General features: G+C 43.5%; 1 protein-coding gene across 3 annotated transcripts in view; it reads right to left on the bottom strand.

Moving 5' to 3' along the window:
• Nucleotides 1-12,694, bottom strand: part of NFX1 (nuclear transcription factor, X-box binding 1) — an 83,809-nt gene extending 71,115 nt beyond the window's left edge. For all 3 annotated transcript variants that reach the window (XM_025360361.1, XM_025360360.1, XM_025360362.1), the window contains exons 1-3: nt 12,514-12,694; nt 7,653-8,660; nt 1,652-1,810 (exon numbers count right to left, since the gene is read on the bottom strand). In XM_025360361.1, coding sequence (XP_025216146.1) covers nt 1,652-1,810; nt 7,653-8,660; nt 12,514-12,538 — 1,192 coding nt within the window. In that variant the 5' untranslated portion in view covers nt 12,539-12,694. The remainder of the gene's footprint in view (nt 1-1,651; nt 1,811-7,652; nt 8,661-12,513) is intronic.
• Between the last annotated feature and the right edge of the window lie 2,917 nt (nt 12,695-15,611).

The following is a 15,611-nucleotide window of genomic DNA, read 5'->3' on the forward strand; positions in this document are numbered from 1 at the left end:
TTCAATGTTAAGCATATCAGACATTTAAGGAACAAATTCACAAAACTGACTGCTTAGCTTGAATACAGCATTTTCCATTGAATATGGGGTTCATTTAAAAAAAAAAAAAAGGCCGGGTGTGGTGGCTCACGCCTGTAATCCCAGGACTTTGGGAAGCAGAGGTGGGTGGATCACGAGGTCAGGAAATTGAGACCATCCTGCCCAACATGGTGAAACCCCATCTCTACTAAAAATATAAAAATTAGCTGGGCATGGTGGTGTGCACCCGTAATCCCAGCTACTCGGGAGGCTGAGGCAGGAAAATCACTTGAACCCGAGAGTGGGAGGCTGCAGTGAGCCGAGATCACGCCACCGCACTCCAGCCTGGCAACACAGCGAGACTCCCTTTCAAAAAAAAAAAAACAAAAAATAGAAAACAAACCCACTAGCTAGGCATGGTGGCGCATGTCTCTAATTGTAGCATTTTAGGAGGCTGACGCAGGACTGCTTGAACCCAGGGGTTCAAGACAAGACTGGGCAACACAGCAGATTGTCTCAAAAAAAATTAGCTGGATGTGGTGGCATGTGCCTGTAGCCTCAGCTGCTTGGGAGTCTGAGGCAGGAGGATCATTTGAGTCTGGAAATTCAAGGCTGCAGTGAGACATGATCACACCACTGGACTCCAGTCTGAGTAACAGAGTAAGACTCTGTATCAAAAAAAAAAAAAAAATTACAGTTAGATAGAAGGAATAAGATCTAGTGTTTAGTAGCACTATAGCTAACAATAATTTATTGTATATTTCAAAATAACTAGAAGAGTAGAATTGGGATGCTCCTAACACAAACAAATGATAAATATTTGAGGTGTTGGAATCCTAATATGCCAATGACCCTGATTTGATCATTACACATTGTATGCTTGTATCAAAATATCACGTGTACCCTATGAACATGTAAACTATTATGTATGCATAGTAAGAATTTAAAAATGAAAAAAAAAAGATGTTTTTTAGTTTGTTTGTTTGAGACAGGCTGTCTCGCCCTGTCACCCAGCCTGGAGGGCAGTGGTGCAATCTCGGATCACTGCAACCTCCACCTCCTGGGTTCAAGCAATTCTCATGCCTCAGCCTCCCAAGTAGCTGGGATTACAGGTGCCCGCCACCACGCCTGGCTAATTTTTATATCTTTAGTAGAGATGGAGTTTTGCCATGTTGGCCAGGCTATTCTTGAATTTCTGACCTCAGGTGATCCACCTGCCTCGGCCTCCCAAAGTGCTAGGATTACAGGCATGAGCCACCACACCAGGCCAAAAATGAGAAGATAAATTAAAAATAGAATTACCATATGATCCTGCAATCACACTTCTGTGTATGCATCCACAGGAAATAAAATCAGTATGTCAAAGAAAAAATAATAAGTAAAAGCCATCATTTTCAATATGAGTGACTGATTTTATCATATCCTAAAATATATTTTAATACTGTTATGTTTAGCTGGTTTATTTAAGATCTATAACTTAATTCTGGTCATCTGAAACACATGATCAAGGTAACATACACTCCCTGCAGAAAAAGTAGTCAAGAGAAATTAAACTGTATTCTTAAAGCTGGGCTTAATACTTGAACACATCAAATGGGTGAGAATAACTACTCAGAAGAGAGAATTAACTGACCTGCTTGAGATGCTGGAGACCTTGCCCATTTCTTTATGCAGTTCAAATGAAACACATGGTAACAGCTTTGACAACTCCACACTGGAGCCGTGACGCGAACCAATTCACAGCACACCATGCACTCATATTTTTCTGTAGTTAGTTGTTCAATCAGAGAACCTGTTTAAAAAACAAAGTAATAAAAAAGATAAACTCAAACACAAAAAACCATTCCTCACTTTAATCAACCAAGGATCATCAAGTCATTCAAGAGAAGAATCTAAACACAGAGATTTTAAGGGATACCTGATTCTGGGTAAGGCGGCTGGCTATTCAGACTGAGGCCAATAAGGGGCAGGAATATGCTGAGGAAGAGGATTTAGGAAGGAGACATTCAGGTGAGGATTCCCATAAATAAGGAAACATTCCCAGGAAAATAGCAGAGTAGCCAAACGACCCTTATAACAAAGCCTGAGGATCCACTGGGCAATATAGAATCTTGCTTTGCATTTTCTATTTTCCAGGATCCTCTAAATCTATCAGATCCATGGATTTAGGTTAGGAAGGGGCTCATGAAGCTGTAGTGTCAGCTATAAGAAGCCCAAGTCTGGGCAGGTTCCAACAACCCATGAGTGGTGAGATGGCTCTAGCAGTTGCCCTGAAAAAGTCTTTAGTCATTCCCTTAACAAAGATATTCTTGGTGCCTACCATAAGCCCCATGGTGGTGTTACAGTCCCTGGCTCCAGGAGCTCCACATCCAATGACAGAGACCAGTGTGTAGTTATCAGCTTAATCCTCCCAGATTTATTTCTGAATACCTTCGCCCACTTCCAAATTTTTTCCTCAAACACAATTACAGCAAAGTCTTTCCAGATTTCAGTACAGCCAGATACTCTCGATATTCTCAAAACTGAGTGTGAGTGTGTGTAGATGCTTTTTTGAGTACATACTTTTAGCACTGGATTTATTTCACAATATTATTGTTATTTGCTTTCAGGTCCAAATAAGTTAAAGGAATAAAACTAACCTAAAATACAACATTCCAAGCACATTACATATTATTAGTTAGTCCCCTCAAATAGGCTGTAACAGGTTGGGCACGGTGGCTTACACCTGTAATTACAGCACTTTGGGAGGCCAAAGTGGGCAGATCATGAGGTCAGGAGATCAAGACCATCCTGGCCAACACAGTGAAATCCCATCTCTACTAAGAATACAAAAATTAGCTGGGCGTGGTGGCATGCGGCTGTACTCCCAGCTACTAAGAAGGCTGAGGCAGGAGAATCTCCTGAACCCGGGACGCGGGGGTTGCGGTGAGATGAGATTGCGCCACTGCACTCCAGAGCTAGACTCCTTCTCAAAGAAAAAAAAAAGGCTACAACATAGGTACAGTTTTACAGATGAAGAAACTGGCTTCATGTAATTAGATCATTTATCCAAGGTCACAGAACTAGAAATTTAAAAGTCAAAATTCTCACTTGTCAAACTATCTGACTCAAAAGCACACATCGTAATATTCCATAATATTGGCTCTCCTAAGATTTACTTTCTGATTGTTCGCTTTGATGTCAAAAGAAAGAGAGAACACCCTGAGACTGAAAGCTCTGTGAGGAGGGAGAGTCTTGTCTACCTTGCTGAGTGTAGTATTTCCAGTGTCTGGCATATACTATGTGCTCCATTAAATATTTGTTAAATTCATGGATAAAGGAATAAATGAGTGGTATCTAGTCTGTTCCACAACCTCTTTCCGTGAAAGTTATAGGCGTCACCAAAGTTTAGGCTTGACTGCAGTGGCATGATCGTGGCTCACTGCATCTTCAAACTTCTGGGCCCAAGCGATCCTCCCACCTCAACCTCCTGAGTAGCTGGGACCATAGGCGTGTGCCACTATACCTGGCTGATTTTTTTTGTTAGTTTTTGTAGAGATGGGGTCTACCTCTGTTGCCCAGGATGGTCTTGAACTTCTGGGCTCAGGTGATCCTCTTGACTTGGTTTCCCAAAGTATTGGGATTACAGAAATTTAACCAAATTAAAAAAAAAAAATCTTCCCTGAACAAGAGTAAATAAAACAAAAGCAAAAACATCTTTTCCAAAAGGGAAAGATGAAGAAACTGTCAGAGGTGGTAGGAGACTAAGGAGACACGACTAAATGCAACGTGGTATCCTAGATTGGGTCCTGAAACAGAAAAAGGACATTCGCAGAAAAACTGGTGAAAACTGAATAACATCTGTAGTTTAGTTAATACGATTATACCAACGCTAATTTCTTAGTTTTAACAAAGGTACTCTGGTTATGTAAGATGTTAACATTAGAGGAAGTTGGGTGAAAGATACATGGGAATTCTTTGAACCATCTTTGCAACTTTTCTATAAATCGAAATTATTCCAAACTAAAACATGTTACAAACAAACATCTTTTTCTCTTCTAGGCTTTTAACACTTCGGTGAATGCCAATTCCATTCTTCTAAGTTGCTCAGGCATAAAATCTTCCTTCCAAATACATCCAAAATCTATCCAATTGTTACCTTTTCCACCACTATTACTCCAGTCTAAGTCTCCATCATCTCCTACCTGAACAACTGCAATAGTCTCCTAACTTGTCCTGTTGCCTTCTTAGAGCCTGTTCTCCACACAGCAGCCTAATAATCTTTTTTTTTTTTTTTTTAGACAGGGTCTCATTCTGTCAGCCAGGCTGGAATGCAGTGGCATGATCACTACTTACTGCAGCCTTGTCCCACTGGGCTCAAGTGATCCTCCTCCTTCAGCCTCCTGAGTAGCTGGGACTACAGGCATGTGCCGCCATGTCCAGCTAATTTTTATTTTTTTGCCTTTTGCAGAGATGGGGTCTTATTAAGTTGCTCAGGCGGGTCTTAAGCTCTTGGGCTTAAGCAATCCTTCTGCCTTGGCCTTCCAAAGTGCTGGGATTATAGGTATGGGCCACCACGTCCGGCCTCTGATTATTTCAGAATGTAAGACCATGCCATCCCTCTTCCCAGGACCTTCCAGCAGCCGTTCATCTTATTCAGAACCAAATCTAAGGGCCTCACATGATCCAGCCCTTGCTATTTCTCTGACCACCTTTCCTGCCCCCATCTTCATTGCCTGTAATACCCCTCCCCACATTTAAATTTGCTACTCCCCCTGCCTAGAATGCTCTTCTCAAGCCAGCCACAAGGTACATTTTTGTACTTCATTCTTGTCTCTGTTCAAATGTCACCTTATCAAAGAGGTCAACCTATCTAAAACAGCACTCTTGTCACTCTGTCCTCTTAATCTTCTTAATATTTCTTTTTAGTCCTTATCACCACCTGACATATTAAATATCTAAGTGCTTTCTGCCTGTCTTCCCTACCAGAATGTAAATTCCACCAGTATTCCCTGTACCTAGAACAGTGCTTGGTATGTAGTATTTATGCAATAAATATGAATGAAGTGTTCTCAAAAATGATACGAATAATGTGAGAATGTTAAGGACCCAAGAGATTTGTTAAGCAGAATTCTAAGATGGTCTTCCAGATTCCCACTTCCCTGGTATGCATACCCTATATAATCTCCTCTCCTTGAGTATGGGTGGGCCTGACTTAATCAGGTAAGCCCTTTTAAAAGAGTTGAAAAATCAAACAGAAGTCAGAGAGATCTGAGGTGGCAGCAGTTGCTTTCCTGCAGGCCTCAAAGAAGCAAACTATCATGCTGTGTATAGAGCCATGTGGCAGGGAAACACAGGTGGCCTCTAGGAGCTGAGAAACACTTCTGGCCAACAGCCAGCAAGAAAACAGGAACCTCAGTCCCACACCTGTAAGGAACTGAATCCTACCAACAACCAGTGATTGAAAGATCTCAGATGAGATCACATCCCTAGCCAAATTTGGAGACATTGAGCAGAGAACCCAGCTAACCTGGACCCATTCATCTGACCCACAGAAACAGTGGCACAATAAATGTGTGTTATCATAAGCCACTACACTGTGATAATTTGCTATAAAGCAAGAGATAATTATTAACCAGGCTTAAGGATTCAATAACAACTCTGGTATAACATTGCTTTGCTTCACACATACATTGAGGTTCCAAGAACAACCCTGATGAACAAGCAACTAGAACGACAGGCTGGTGTAAAAACAGGCCCTGGGTAGATGGTGGCTTCAAGGGTTGGGCTGTGTCTCACATTAAACTGGAGAGGGGTTAAGATAGTGAAGGTCCATGAGGAAGAGCTAGCAGAATAAAACTATTTAGCTTGATGAAATATACACTTAGAGCAAAATGATAGATGTCTTCGAATACTGCAAAAAGCTGATTTGCAATAAGGAAGAGGGGAGCTGTGAGAAGAGAGACTAGTTGCTATGCTGCTCCAGAGGATAAAACTTGAACCAAAGGATAGGAAGGAAAGGAAAGAAGCTTTCAGTTCAATATAAGGATGAACTTTTAAACGGTGGGAACTGAGTACCTACTATGTTTCAAGAGCTGTGTGGGGCAGCAGGGTCACAAAAAAAGAAAAGAAATACACAGTGTCTGTTTTTAAGGAGTTTACAGACTAGTAGAGGACAACGAAGCATAAATAAACTATGGCTTCCGGTAGTAAGTTCTATAATAGAAGCATGCAAATATAAGAGAAAGCCATAAGTGTAAGGGCTGTAAGAGATTAATGCTATCTATAGAGGTGAAAAAAGGTTCCCTGGACATGTGACTAAAGTAATTTCCGCGCCCCCCCCCCCCCCCCGCCAAGACAGGGTCTTGCTCTGTCATCCAGGCTGGAGTACGATAGCTCACTGCAGCCTTGGTCTCTTGGGCTCAAGTGATCCTCTCAGCTTCCTGAGTGTCTGGGCCTACAGGCATGCGCTAACATGCCTGGCTAATTCTTTTATTTTAATTTTTTTGTAGTGACAGGGTCTTCCGATGTTGCCGAGGCTGGGCTTGAACACAGGTGTTCCTCTCACCTCAGCCTTCCCAAGTGCAGGAATTACAGACGTGAGCCACCATGCCTGGCCTAAAGTAGCTTTTGAAAAATGAATAAGACTTCGCCAGCGAACTGAGTGACAAATTCGAGAGAGAGGGAGCCACATGCAACAGCATGCAAAGACAAAAAAGTGTAGAATCCAGGGAATAAAATGTGATAGATACTGAGGCAGCAGCAGAAGATGGGCCTGTTGAGTAAGGCAGAAGCAGTAAATGGAATTAAGCGGGGGAGTGACACAGTTTAATGTGTGTTTTACGCCAGGCGCAGTGGCTCACGCCTGTAATCCCAGCACTTTGGGAAGCCGAGGCGGGAGGATCATCTGAGGTCAGGAGTTTGAGACCAGCCTGGCCAACATGGTGAAACCCCATTTCTCCTAAAAATACAAAAATCAGCTGGGAATGGTGGCACACGGCTGTAATCCCAGCTACTTGGGAGGCTGCGGCAGGAGAATCATCTGAACCCAGGAGGGGTTGTGGTGAGCCGGGATCAGTACCACTGCACTCTAGCCTGAGCAACAGAGTGAGACTCCTCTCAAAAAAAAAAATAAATAAAATATGTGTTTTATGAAGATTGCTCTCTGATGCTAGTTTAAGAGGTGAACTGAAAGAGAAATTAAGAGATGACAAGATCAGTTAGGAAATGCTGCAACTAAGCAGACCAGATGAGGCAGATGAGATGATGCAGGATGAAACCAACAAAGGCAGCAGAGGTGTTATGACCCACCACTTGTGCTTTCACAACTCAAATACAATCTTGTAACCAGACATCTACACCACCCGTATTTGCATTTTTGAAAACCCTTACAAAATTCCTCATTTGGAAAAGAAAAAGAATTATTATTTGTATTTGCTTGTGATATGCATAAAACTAAGTGGTTACCTAGAACTGGGGAGGGGAGCAGCGAGTGGTGGTAGAACTTAGGCAGACAGTGAATAAAGATTGAGACTTTTCACCGTGTAACTTTTCATACCTTCTGCTTTCTAAATTATGTGAATATATGACTTATTTAGAAATTTAAATTAAAAAAAAACACAACAAAATATTTCCACCAATCTAGGTAGGTTTACCTGTGTGCGTTTCCACATTCTTTAGCACATGGTTCTGTTTGCCTCTGGGGAAAGGAGATACTACTTGAGGATCCTGCCTCCGTACAGTGCATTTCTCTTGGTCAACCCTCCTGGAAGACTTGTTGATGACTGCCAAGTTCTCACTGTCACAGGTAGATTTTGCTGGTCTTTCATTGACGTTATCCTTTGGAATGGGGCCCATGTTGTTTCTGTGTCCTGCATTTGCATGTCGGTGGCCCTCCTGTTTGGGTGGATTTCTGCCTGGTCGTGGCCTGGCCCCCTCCACTTCCCAGGGAGGCCTTTTCTGTGGGTATCTTCTCTGCTCATTTCGTCTGGCTCCATACCCATCCAATACTCCTTTTCTAGAGGATGCATCTGAAGAGTCAGGGTGGAAAACCCCCACAGGTTTGGTATTTTCGGGTCCAGCATCCTCGGGTTTTGGAGTTGCTCGGTTACTCCATTCACATTTGAGTTTCCCCTTGACTTTTGGTCCTCTACCATAGCTGTATACAAATTGTGTTGCTTTTTTGGGTTTTGCTCCCCTGGGATCTGCACCCACGACTTCCTTCTCACTCTCAGAAGGGCTATGCTCTCTGAGGTCTGTCCCACTCTCTGATCTGGTCGAGCTCTCTAATCCAGCTGTATCTGAGGTCTGCTCAGCAAGACTCTGTGCTTTCTTGACTCTGATATGGTGCTTCTCATTCCTCAATTTCTGCCAAGGTTGACTCTGAAGGCCATGGCTCTTGGGCGATTTATTACAAGGAGAGGACTGGAAAGACGTCAGTTGACTCTTAGGTTTGCTTCCTGAAGGATGATAACTATGCTGATGAACAGCAGAGATTTCATCATAAGGGACCTGCCTGGAAAGGTGACAGGGAGGTGGTGAACTGTAATTTCTTCTACCAATCCTATTAGAGTCTAATCTCCTTTGAGTCGCACAATTTAGACCAGAGTTTTTTTTCTCCTGAGGAATGAATTCAGCAGCATCTGTATTGAATTTAAAAGTACCTAGGACATAAAAAATAGACATGCCAGTAAAGAAATTAAGCTTCATCCATGAAACTCATAGACTCTAAGCCAAATCTAAAAATCATTTTCCTTAGGACTTTGTATAAACATGCTGTTAAGTAAGACCTATGTTTCCAGTAAAGGTGGTGGGTTCAAGGTGCTTGTGGAGGACTAATCAATCATTATTCCATGTCCAAAAACCAAACACCAATAGCCAATGACAGCTAAGTGCTGTTGAGTAAAAATGCTCACCTGGGCCATAAAGTACTATGTATACACGTATTTCTTTTATTACAAAAATTTAAGGCCAGCTAATAGTTTAGGGATATCAATCATCAGGTTCCATGTGGTCTTCTTTCAAAACACTAAAGCAGCATTGTGTAATATCAAGTAAACAGGCTTTGGACTAAGCCAAAATGGGTTAAAGTCCACCTGTCCAACTTATGGTATGAACTTAGGGATATCCTGTGCCTGCTTTTAGTCTTAGTTTCCTTGTCTATGGTAAAGGATGACAATACTTATTTCAGTGGTTACTGAGAAATTCAAATATGATTTCATAAATAGTACTTAATAAGTGTATTAGTTTTCATCTCTTTCCCCTAGGAATATATTTTGGGTTTTCCATACACAGTCTCTATGATATGGTCTACAATCCCAAAGTGGAAAAAATTAAGCATACTCCCCTTCAACCCATTCATGTTCCCCCAGAAGATGCTTCTTGGTACAGTCAATTCAGTCCCTGAAGTGCAAAGACAAAATGGTTTGCCTAAGGACATAAAATTAGTAGCAAAGTCAGAACTATGGGTAGCATACAGAATATACTATAAATTGATAAGACCTGGAAGACGTGGGTTTAAGTCACTTACCACTTATTGTGACTTTATGAAAGTTACTTAGTCCCAGTTTCCTTACATGTAATGAAGACAGTAACAATCTCTACATCAAAGAGTTGCAATGAAGAGTAAAGCAAGTTAATAACACACATAAAATAGTTAAAATGGTACTCTATCATTGCTGTTAGGACTACAGAGTATCTGAAACACACAGGTTTGAGTATAGGTGGGTGCAGTATAGAGGCTAAGGGTTTCAGGTTTAATAATAAGGCCTAACATTTATTAGGTATTATGTGCCAGGCACTATCTTAAGCACTTTACATGTATTAACTCATTTAATTCCTACATTCCTGATGAGAAAACTGAAGCACAGAGAGTAAGTAACTTGCCCAAGGCCACAGAAGTATTCCAAGGAAGACTTGGGATTCCAACTCAGGATGTGTATTAGAGACCATGCTCTGCTCTTACACTAACAGAGTTTGGGCAGTGGGTACCACAGACACATACAGTGAAGAATGGAATGATCATAAAGGTCATAGAGTAACCTCTCATCCAATTCAGGGTTTGTCCTGAAAGCTTTCACACAGGCAGAATTCTAAGGGGTAGGATGGACGGCCTCACAAAATGACAAGGGGATTAGACAAATGCAGAAGGTGGCAGAGGTATTCTGGAAACATAAGATAATTTAAAGATTGAAATGGTTAAATTGGACCAGTGGGTATTGTGTAGTTCTCTCTTGCTTGAAAAAGCAAGACTGGAAAGAAGGGCAGAAATAAGATCAGTAAAGATGTCTAGAGAAGCCTAGTAAAGGATGGGAAAAGAGTGCTTCATGTTAAGCAGTAATGAGTTGATGTAACTAGAGAATCCAGAGAAGGTTGCATGTATTCATATACAGGATATGTTCAACTAGACATGAGGCAGGAGGCAAAGCCCTCAGGAAAAAAACCCATAAGAGACATGAGGAAGGGAAATAGGACACATTGATAAGGAAACTGGCCATGGCAAAGATCAGAGACACCAATTTTTTTTTCACTATTTCAAGCAGCTGGAAGTTAGTAAATAGGATATCCAGTCACCATGGCTACAATACAAGTAAGTGGTACCCTGAATCCAAGATAACACAACAGCACAGTAGGTGTCCAACAGGTGGGTAGGGCAGAATAAAGAGAAATCCAACTGGCAGATTAGAAAGTCCAGAGACAAGGCTGGTATTGCAGAGTCTGCTCATGGACAGAAAGGTATCCTCTGCACTGGGCTTCTGTTTAAAGACTCTGATGATGAGGGTGTGGGCTAAAGATGATGCTAAAATAATAACTCGGAATGGGAACTAAAGCAAAATCAAACTAAAGCACACGAAAAGGAGTAAGGAGGTCTTTGGACTAGAAGATTTTGCCTCATTAGATACTTTGTGGGTTGGAGGTAATAACTTGGGCACAACACCAAAGTTCAACACGATGACTCACAACTAGGCCCCACCCAATTCTTCTTCAAACACTGAAGGGTACAGAAATGAGTCAGAAATGATGCCTGTGGATGAGACGATCGATGGATCCAGTTAGAGAATCTGGTGAAGGACTAGGTAAGGAGAATAACAAAATACCCAGCCCAAAAAGTTTTCCAACCCCAAGAAAGACTTAATATCCACAACAAGACTAGGGTATACCAATGCAGTGTGTTTCCCAACTTTTTTTTTTTTTTTTTTTGAGACGGAGTCACGCTCTGTCGCCCAGGCTGGAGTGCAGTGGCGTGATCTCGGCTCACTGTAACCTCCGCCTCCAGGGTTCAAGCGATTCCAGGGTTCAAGCCTGCCTCAGAATCCCGAGTAGCTGGGACTACAGGCGCGTGCCACCACGCCCGGCTAATTTTTTGTATTTTTAGCAGAGACGGGGTTTCACCGTGTTAGCCAGAATGGTCTCCATCTCCTGAGTTCGTGATCTGTCCACCTCACCCTCCCAAAGTGCTGGGATTACAGGCGTGAGCCACCGCGCCCAGCCCCAACTTTTTAAACTAAGAACCATAGTAATAAATACATTTTACCTGCCACCCAGTATACAAATACACATATGGTCTTCTTGGTGCCCCAACAGCTGGTCGGGGACAGAGCTAAGATTCAAACCAATGGTTTCCAAACTCCATTCTGCAAACTGCTGCCCTGTTTTCCAGAGTGGGCCATAAAATCAAATGAATGCAGTGGGCTGTGACATATTTTTAAACGAAATAGAAAACAGAATATATTGCTGATTGTAAAACAAACCAACCAACCCCAATGCTTCCAGAAACTTCTGATTCGCTTTTATATTTATGTAAGTGTTCAATATTTAAGGTCTTGATGCAAAATGTTTCTTTTGGTTGCTGTCCAACAAATTTGGAAAACACTGATCTATGGAACACCCTGAGGAAATGGATGTTATATTAACGAACAAATGAGGCTGTCTCTACACACTGAGGCAACTCCAGGAGGGGGTGAGTGAGTGAACAATTATGGAATAAGTACAGTACAGGGCGGGAGCCATCACAGGAATTAACTTATCCACTTCCACCTGACAGATGAGGAGACTGAAACTGAGTCACACTAGGTTCGTAGCAGGCTGAGACTCTAAACTACTGGAGTTCGGCTCGCGCCCACGCCACCACTCCAGGCAGTATGAGCACACCACACCCTACACGTCAAGAGCCCGCCACCGTCACGGGCTGTGACCTGGCCGACGCCCGCCTGTCGAAGGTCAATGCGCCGCTGCCCCAGAAAGAGCCTGTGGGAGGGCAGTACACCCACACCGACTTGCAGCGCCGGGACAAGTCCTCTCTCCTCCTAAACCCAGTTACTAAGCTTCACCGCCTAGTCCAAGAGAAGAGAGATCTCTGTATGCACGATGTGCGGGGCTTGGCCCTTCCGAGCCACTATCCCCAGCCCTAGCATGCGCTACTCTCGCGATATGAGTAGCTGGGGCCCTAGAACTTCGTCACTGACCCAATTTCCGTTCCCTAAAAGGGGCCCAGTCCCGCTAGGGCCGGGATAATACCTGAGACAGGAGGCGCCTCCGCCATCCCGTGCCGCAGAACCTAGATCGAGTCGTACAGCCAAGCGTGCACTGTCACCAGATCACGTGCTCCGGACTTCCGGCGCCGCGAGAATATTCGCATCTGCGCGTCGTGTAGATGGCCACAGAGGTTGCGCAGCCCGAATCTGTGTGGCGCGTTCGTGACGTCAGATAGACGCACCAGGTGTCGGGCGGGAGGAGGAGACTAATAGCTGGATGGAAATAGCAACAATCGCGGAGCGAGAGGTTGGCGACTTGCGTAATCATCGTGGTTTTCTTACTTTTTTGATATAGGGTCTTGCTGCTTTACCCAGGCTTGAGTGCAGTGGTCCGATCATGGCTCACTATAGCTTCAGTCTGTAATCCCCCCGCCTCAGCCCCCGGGGTAGCTAGAACTACAGGCCGAGCCACCATGCGCGCTATTTTTAGGAGAGACGGGTTTCGCCATGTTGCCTAGGCTGGTCTCCAACTCCTGGCCTCGAGCGATCCTGCCGCTTTGGCCTCCGAAAGTGCTGGGCTTACAGGCGTGAGCCACCACTCCTGGCTCCAAACTTTTTTTTTTTTTTGAGACTGAGCCTCGCTCTGTCGCCCAGGCTGGAGTGAAGTGGCGCGATCTCGGCTTACTGCAAACTACGCCTCCCGGGTTCAAGCGATTCTTATGCTTCAGCCTCCCGAATAGCTGGGATTACAGGCACCCACCACCACGCCCGGCTAATTTTTGTATTTTTAGTAGAGATGGAGGTTTCATTCTATTGGCCAGGCTGGTCTTGAACTCCCGACCTCAGGTGATCGGCCCGCCTAGGCCTCCGAAAGTGCTGGGATTACAGGCGTGAGCCGCCGCGCCGGCCCAAACATTTCCTGATGGTCTTTTTAAAACTGCTTATCCATATCCACTGCCCTTTTTTTTTTCCTGATGGTCTCTTGTATATTGCTGGTATCAATCGTCAGTTTTAGACATTTAAATTGTCTTCCATTAAGTTTATTAATTTTGTCCTTTGCTGAACATAAATCTTTAATTTTGACAGGTTAGCTCATCAAACCTTGTAGTCACCTTTAGAAATTACCAGGTGTATCAGTCTGGGTCCAGTCAGGAGAGAGGAACCCTACTTTTTGAACAGGAATTACATTTTTTAAAAAATAAGTTTTATTTAAAGATTTATTAAGTATATTAGGGGGTTGGAATAATAATAGATTGACTAGTAAACAAGCAAGATAATTCCAAAACAGGATTAGCATATATAAGGAGCAGCTAGGGCTGAGATAAGAGTGTCAAAGGAAGAGCCGAGACCAGAGCTGGCATGCAGACCTTGTTAAGAGAAAAGGTCTGTGGTTCACTGGATGGCATGGAAGTTGCCAGACATTTTTCTTCTGGAGTGCTGGTTGAAGCCATCCTTGGGGAGGTGCCTCACCAGAGATACTCTACTACAAACCATCTGCGGGGAGTGCTAGGAAAAGTTACTGACAACTGGTCACTATGTAGTGCCATAGCCAGGCACTGAAGAAGCCAGTGCATTGCAGAAGCCATTGAAGAAGTCCAGACCACAGAAGCCTGCCACACTGAAACCAGAAACAGGAGCCAAAACCCTTTCCTCCTGCAGTATCTCTCCAGTGCCCTCTGCTGACAAGGTTTAATATCTGCCAGCTGGCAAAGAATAAATAACTTAAAAGACCCAAGTCAATTTCACAGAGCAAACAAAAAGGGTAAATGTAGAACTGAAAGCAAATTCATAATTGGCACACTACAGAACCTACTCATTATTTTCAAAATTTGTGAATAAATGAAAGCAAGCAAGAGTTTATCTTGCCTTTCCTATACAAACTACTTCATGCAACATACTAAAGCTTATGGCAGGTGGTGAAAGCTGTACTCAGATGGAAATGTATACCTGTAAACACTTATATTTGAAAAAGAACTCCAGATAATGGAATATTATTCAGTGCCCAAAACAAATGAAGCCAGCATGGTGGTGTTTACCTGTAGTCTCAGATACTTGGGAGGCCAAGGCAGGAGGATTGTCTGAGCCCAGGTGAGTTCAAGCCCAACCTGGGCAACATAGCGAGATAGTATCTCTTAAAAAAAAAAAAAAAAAAAAAAACAGAAAACCAAAGACCAGGCGTGGTGGCTCATGCCTGTAATGTCAGCACTTTGGGAGGCCAAAGCAGGTGGGTCGCCTGAGTCCAGGAGTTCGAGACCAGCCTGGGCAACATGGCGAAATCTAGTCTCTACCAAAAATACAAAAATTAGTCAGGCTTGGTGGTGTGTGCCTGTAGTCCCAGTTACACAGGAGGCTGAAGTGGGAGGATCACTTGAGCTCAGGAGGTGGAGGCTGCAATGAGCCAAGACTGCACCACAGCACTCCAGCCTGGGTGACAGAGCGAGACCCTGTCTCAAAAACACAAGACAACAACAACACAAAAACCCCAAATCCATATGAGCTATCAAGCCATGAAAAGACATGGCGAAAAATGCATATTGCTAAGTGAAAGAAGGCAATCTGAAAAGACTTTACGGTTTGATTCCAACTATATAACAGTCTGGAAAAGGCAAAATTAGAGACAGTAAAAAGATCAGTGGTTGACAGAAGTTAAAGGGGAGAGAAGGATGAATAGGCAGAGCACAGAGGACTGCTAGGGCAGTGAACTATTCTGCATGATACTACAATGGGGGATACATTACATTTGTTAAAACCCATAGAATCACTTGCATGGTGGCTCATGCCTGAAATCCCAGCACTTTGGGAGGCCAAGGTGGATGGATCGCTTGAGCCCAGGAATTCAAGACCAGCCTGGGTAACGTGGTGAAAACCCATCTCTACTAAAAATACAAAAATTAGTTGGGCATGATAGCATGTGCCTGAGGTCCCAGCTACTCAGGAAGCTGAGGTGGGATCGCTTGAGCCCGGGAGGCGGAGGTTGTGGTGAGCTGAGATCCTGCCACTGCACTCCAGCCTGGGTAACACAGTGAGACCCCATCTCAAGCAAAAAACAACAAAAAACCCCATAGAAAATACATCAAGTGTGAACCCTAATGTAAACTACAGACTTCGTGTGATAATAATGTATCAATGTAGATTCACTGA

Source organism: Theropithecus gelada, chromosome 15 (assembly GCF_003255815.1).
Source record: "Theropithecus gelada isolate Dixy chromosome 15, Tgel_1.0, whole genome shotgun sequence".
Classification (NCBI taxonomy): Eukaryota; Metazoa; Chordata; class Mammalia; order Primates; family Cercopithecidae; genus Theropithecus; species Theropithecus gelada.